The 6,963-nt window shown below is 36.8% G+C and overlaps 1 protein-coding gene across 9 annotated transcripts in view; it reads right to left on the minus strand.

The window, feature by feature from the left end:
- Positions 1 to 120: 120 nt before the first annotated feature.
- ctbp2l (C-terminal binding protein 2, like) overlaps positions 121 to 6,963 on the minus strand; it is a 107,539-nt gene continuing 100,696 nt past the window's right edge. For 6 of the 9 annotated variants that reach the window (XM_031315603.2, XM_031315601.2, XM_035997915.1 and 3 more), the window contains 2 exons: positions 3,533 to 3,650; positions 121 to 1,887 (listed from right to left, as the gene is read on the minus strand). In XM_031315603.2, coding sequence (XP_031171463.1) covers positions 1,707 to 1,887; positions 3,533 to 3,650 — 299 coding nt within the window. In that variant the 3' untranslated portion in view covers positions 121 to 1,706. Of the gene's footprint in view, positions 1,888 to 2,943; positions 3,019 to 3,089; positions 3,139 to 3,532; positions 3,651 to 6,963 lie in introns of all 9 variants that reach the window. The other 3 variants (XM_035997916.1, XM_031315599.2, XM_031315600.2) reach the window with 2 other exon arrangements.

Below are 6,963 nucleotides of genomic sequence, written 5' to 3' on the forward strand. Positions count from 1 at the left end.
AAACAACTATATGGATGACACAGATCATGTAACATTACAATAAAGGAACATAATTCATCAGAAACTGCTCTGCTAAAAAAAACAGGACAAAGTGTTATAAATCAAGCTGGTACAGACAGCTGGTTCTCAGAATTGTATCTTTTATTTGAACTGCACTGAATGCTAAATGTTCACCTTGTACAAGAAACAAATACAAATACTCACACTAAAAACAAAAACATACTGCTGGCTGCCTCTTCTGCTATTGTTGGGACACTAAGTACGAGTTTCTGCTATTGCTCTTACAGAGTACAGGATGCCCCAAAGAACCTGGCCTTCAATAGAACAAAGAAAATATAAGGAGAGAAGAGAGGGCGGATCACATAGGACTATGGTTATAGGAACATTTAACTAGGCAATACAAATCTAACAGGACTTTTCAAAACTCTTTAACACCAAAAACATGGGCTGTGCCTTGTATATAAAAATACCACAATGGATAGGAGGGAGGAGAGAACATATTCAGACTAACCAGATTGGTCTCAACTTTGTTTGTTTTTACCTCAAAGACAAATTCTGGGAATAAACAATATCTGCAAAAAGGTGTTTTCCTGAGTCATTAAGAAATTACGTTTGCTTGAACCCTTTCCTGTCTCCACTGTGATATGTGCTGCCACTTAATATTGGTTGTCCATTGGCTGTCAGAAATGTCCGGTTGTCAATAGAAGAATCAGATGCAATCACACCAACTTCATTATTTTTTATGATGATGAAAAAAAAAGTCTCAGTCATACTGACCCATCAACTCTTAACTAAAGAGAAAATCGTAGCCTGCAGCTCCCTCTAAATCCATTTAATGTCAAAATTCAGCTACTATCAAATGTATAAAGTGAATGTTTTGTTTAGTGTTTACCACTGAAAGAAACTAAATCACACACAATATATTGGAGCAACTTATGATCTCAATGGTCACAGGTGCAGAAGAAATCCCTCACACTGTGTAGAAGCGCCCTCAAGTGGTGAAATCTTGTAACTGCAACAGCTGTTGTATGTATTATAGCCAGGAAAGGGTTAAAACCCACTCTCGATTACTATATTATAACTGATGAGCAATCTTTTCCTTTTGTTTGACGAATGATAAATATATATAGTCAATCCATTTTTAGTCATTCACGCTGAAAATTTGAAAAAAAAAAAAATTCTCTTCTGAGGCATAATGGGGGGCCTAAACAACACACATTAGTTACAGGAGGAGAGGTGGGGAGGATCAGGAAGGGGATGGGGGGATAAGGTCCAGTAGCACATGATGCCAAAGTTTTTTTCTCTTGTTCGCCCAATGGTGTGTTGAGATGTGGGCCTACGTTTCCCATGAGCTCTGAGGTGTAGGGGGGTGGGACAGAGTCTCATCGGGTAAACCCGTAGCGCTAAAAACACTGGACTCTGTGTCCACAATCATAGGCATGTCCCGAAGAAAAATCAAACCAAAAAACCATCATCAAAGAGTAAAGTCAGTACTGAACCAGAGAGACAGAGAGTAAAAACTAAAACATTAAAAGTACAAATTCCTCGGAACACTTCCTTTGTTCCCAGTTGCTGACTGATTTAACAGGCAGCCGCTTGTATTGTTTCACTGTCTCTTGGTCCCAGTTGGTCGGTTGCTTTGTGATTGGTTGGTTCTGAGTGTCGACAGGTCGGATGAGATGTTGCCGTTTGTATCCCTTCTGCTGCTATTGCTCAGTGAGGTGCTCTCTGGTCTCGCCGTGTTTGGAGGGCTGGTTGGGCGACGGGGCCTGGGAGGGATGTGTACCAGAGGGCAGGGTGTGGGCGATGGGCACCCCACCTGGCACCATACCCTCTAACGCCCCCGGGATGCCACCCGGAGCCACTCCAACTACACCCGGCGGGTATCTGGGGAAGGGGAAGGTGAGAGGTTAGTGTCGCAGAAGGTGTGACCCCCAGAGCGGGTGTAGTGTACTCACAGGTTGGCTAGGCCACATTCCAAACACAGTGAAAGACTCTGAACAAACCTAACATCTAGTAATACTACTGACTCTTTTCCACCACAGGAATCTTTTCAGGAAACATTTTAAGAACTCTTCAGCTGCATTTTAACCTGTTCTTGCTGCTGTACTTTCTAATGGTTTAGAAATGATTGGGGTTGAGTTTTTTTATACTAAATAAAACAAACTCTCCTAGGACATGGAATTTCTTGTAATTATATTGATGTGTAGAGAACCAGTCCCAGAGAAATATAACGTAAATATACTGGTCTATTAGAGCTGAAAATATAAGTCGCTAATCAATTTGTAAAGTGACAGAAAATTCTTATTTTTTCTTGATAAATCATTAAGGATTCCTGAGTTAGTTCCTGGGACTATTTGGTAGAAAAGAGCCATTATATTACAATATTCTTGCAAAGAAAAACTGGGAGGAAAATCCCAATAATATGGAGCCCCTGAAGGGTCAAACTGCAATTTTTGTTTTGTTCAGAACTACTTTTGCATTACCTCACCATACATTTTGCATTCCTTCTAAACTAAACTGACAGTGTTGTATAACTGGACTGAACACATTAATTGCGAGGGAATGCAAAAGTAGTTCAGAAAAAAAAGGCCACCATGACCCCTCAGGGGTTCCGTACAATAACATCATTCAACCAAAGAGCGGGTGGAAAGGACAATACAGTTCAGAGACATTAAAACCAACAGAACTAGCCCAAAAACCAATAAGAAGGAATCCACGAAGCATGACTCCATCCATAAAACTGCATCTCAATGGTTTTATGTCATGCTTCCGGGGACACTCAAAACCCACATTCGCTGCCATCAATCTCTACTCTGTGTTCAGTCAAACAGGTGAGTACTGGGGAATTATAGAGGGGACACACATCACGTGAGCTCAGGTGAGCGGGTCTTATCCGGGACCTCCAGACAAGAGGCTGTTGGCCCGGATGGTCGTATTTACCTGCTCCTGATCTAGGCAATAATTTTGTCTTGGGGGACACCGGAAGTGACGGCTGCAAGATTTTGGGTCACTTGGCTGCGTGAAAGAAGCACATGGAGGCGGACATGCTGAGATCAGAAGGAGCCCACAGGTGGGCAAAGAATTACCTTTCTACTACTGCAGATGACAGTTAGTAAGGGGACAGGGCACTAGGATCTATAGCAGAGGAGTGAGTTCATTGATTCATTTAGACATTGTCATGGAAAATAACTTTACAATTTAAAAATATATTTTGAAATGGAATAAACATGTATTTTTTCTTCTTGTATTAACATAGCAAGAAAGAAAAGTAATTGGGATAGTAATAGCAATAAAAATTCCTTTAATCAATAATCTACCATAACTTCTCTAATTCGGTCTACGTTATGACTTGTACATGACTTGTATGACTTGTACTCTTTTTTTCCCTCCAAGTAATGAATGAAATACAAAAGCATCTACAGGGGTACTACTGACATATTAAAACACAATATTAAAATAATGCAGGGCAGCTTTCTTTCTGAAATGGGAAGGGCGATGTTTGCTGGCCATCTGCATGTTCACTTCTTACCTGTAGGCGGCACCGTTGAGCTCAGGGTGAACGCCTGGTTGATCCATAACTGCCCATGCTGCCGTGGTGACGAAGAACTCCTTGTTGACACAGTTTCTTAGGCTGTCAGGGATACGGCCTGTCATATAAGCCAAACACACACAGTTAAAAGCAGTGAAGCACACTGGCATAAACCACACACTCTAACAGGCCATAACTTCTTACAGGGGATGAGTGACCAGATGACGGCAAAGTGTTAATGAGTTCTGACTGACAAACATATCAGGCTTGGATACACAAATGCACGAAGATAATTTAACAATCTGGATGTTTTCTGGTGGTCCAGCCTCTGGGCAACGCTCTGCGCCGGGAAGCTAATGATGACATCTAGAGATCCAGTTTTAATAAAGGCTGCCCAGGGCCTATTGAAAAGAAAAGGGGACATCTGTGGACAAAAAGAGGCTGTTTGTCAGATGGTACAGGGTGTCCACGGAGTTAGCTTTTTATGACATACTATACTATGACATTTTTTTCAACATGCTGTACTATGACTTTTTAATAACTTTTTTGACCTACTTTACTGACTTTTTTCGACATACTATACAATGACTTTATCACTTTTTTGACATGCTATACTATGACTTTTTTCGACATACTATACGATGACTTCTTTAACATACTATACTATGTTTTTTGTATCACTTTTTTCGACATACTATACTATGACTTTTTTATAACTTTTTCCGACATACTATACTATGACATTTTTTTCAACATGCTGTACTATGACTTTTTAATAACTTTTTTGACCTACTTTACTGACTTTTTTCGACATACTATACAATGACTTTATCACTTTTTTGACATGCTATACTATGACTTTTTTCGACATACTATACGATGACTTCTTTAACATACTATACTATGATTTTTGTATAACTTTTTTCGACATACTATACTATGACTTTTTTATAACTTTTTCCGACATACTATACTATGACTTTTTTTACATACTATACTATGATTTTTTTTTTTATCACTTTTTATCGACATGCTATACGATGACTTCATTGACATACTATACTATGACTTTTTTTATCACTTTTTTGGACATGCTATATACTATGACTTTCTTGACACACTATACTATGACTATTTTATAACTTTTAATGACATAATACATTATGACTTTTTACGACATACTATGACTTTTTGACATATTAAACTTTTTCGACATACTATACTATGACTTTTTATGATTTTTTTCGAAATACTACACTACCGTTTTTATAACTTTTTGCAACATACTATACTATGACGTTTTTCAAAAAAGGATTCTTGAGGTATTTTATTTGGACATTTTTAGGCCTTTATTTTCAGATGGACTCCTGAAGGGGAGAGAGAGGGGGAATGACATGCAGCAAAGAGCCACAGGTCGGAGTCAAACCCGCGACTTCTACGTCGAGGAGTAAACCTCCTCTACACATGTGCGCTCGCTCTACCAACTGAGCTAATCTGGCCACATACTTTTTTTGACATACTATACTTTCACTTTTTTCAACATACTATAATTTATAATTTTTCCCCAGTGGGGAAATTATTGTTAGAAATCACTACACACAGGCCTGAAATACACACACATGCTCAGGACCTATTCATGCACAAATGGAGAGATGTCAGAGTGAGTGGGCTGCCAGTGCTGGACCAGTGCCCTGAGCAGTTGGGGTGATGGTGCCTTGCTCAAGAGCACCTGGCAGTGCCCAGGAATTGAACTGACATCTCTCCAGCTCCAGCACACTCTGCACTTTGGTCCGTACTGGGACTTGAACCAGCGACCCTCCGGTTCCCAAACCAAGGCTCTACGGACTGAGCTACTGCCACCCCCAAACTTTACCTATAACTTTTATCACTTTTTTCAACATTCTATACTATTAGTTTTTTTATCACTTTTTTTCAACATACTATTACTGACACGTTTTTATGACTTAATGACTTTTACTATATATATGACTTTTCAGACATTCTATAACATACGCTATGACTTTTTTATTACTTTTTTCAACATGCTCTACTATGACTTTTTTGATAACTATAACCTTTTTATGACATAATTTACCATGACTTTTATGAAATTTTTTTCGACATACTATGACTTTTTTCAACATACTATTCTATGATTTTTTTGACATTCTATGACTTTTTTCAACATACTATTCTATGACTTTTTAGACATTCTATGACTTTTTTCAACATATTATACTGTGACTTTTTTTCAACATACTATACTATGACTTTTTTTAACATGCCATACTATGACGTTTTTATTACTTTTTTCGACATACTATACTGTGATGTTTTTCAAAAAAGTATTCTTTAGATATTTTATTTCAACAGGAACAGGAAGACATTAAGCAGGGTGTCGAGTGCTGGAATCGAACCCTGGCAGCTGTGATTAGAATTGAGCCTTAATGGCACACCCCCTACCCATTGAGCTACTGGGGTGCCCTGTTTAATAAAAATTTTTTCGAAATACTATACTATGACTTTTTTCGACATACTATACCATGACTTTTTTATCACTTTTTTTCGACATACTATACCATGACTTTTTTCGACATACTATACTATGACTTTTTTCGACATACTATACTATGACTTTTTCATCACTTTTTTCGACATACTACAGTATGAGTTTTTTTTGGATAACTATGACCTTTTTATTACTTTTTATGACAATTTACTATAACTTTTAGGCCGTTTTTTTCAACATACTATACAGTGAAGTTTTTTTTTTACTTTTTTCGACATACTATAATATGACTTTTTTTGACATACTATTCTATGACTTTTCAATGACTTTTTTTCCGACATACTATACTATGACTTTTTAGACATTCTATGACTTTTTTCAACATACCATAGTATGACTTTTTTTTTACTTTTTTCAACATACTATACTGTGACTTTTTTCAACATACCATAGTATGACTTTTTTTTTAAACTTTTTTCAACATACTATACTGTGACTTTTTTTCAACATACTATAGTATGACTTTTTTTTTTAAACTTTTTTCGACATACTAAACAGAATTTTTCGACATAACATACTATAACTTTTTTGACTTTTTAAGACATTTACTATGACTTTCATGACTTCATGACATACTATACTATGACTTTTTTCAACATGCTATACTATGACGTTTAATGACTTTTTATGACATACTATAACTGTTTTTATGTCTTTTTATGACATACTATACTATGACTGTTTTAATGACACTATACTATGATATTTATATTACCTTTTATGACATACTATACTATGACTATTTTATGAATTTTAATGACATACTATACTATGTATTTTTATGACATACTTTATTATGACTGCTTTATGACTTTTATGTCATTTGTATGACTTTCTGTAATATTTCTATACATTTTCCATG

Source organism: Sander lucioperca, chromosome 22 (genome assembly GCF_008315115.2).
Source record: "Sander lucioperca isolate FBNREF2018 chromosome 22, SLUC_FBN_1.2, whole genome shotgun sequence".
Classification (NCBI taxonomy): Eukaryota; Metazoa; Chordata; class Actinopteri; order Perciformes; family Percidae; genus Sander; species Sander lucioperca.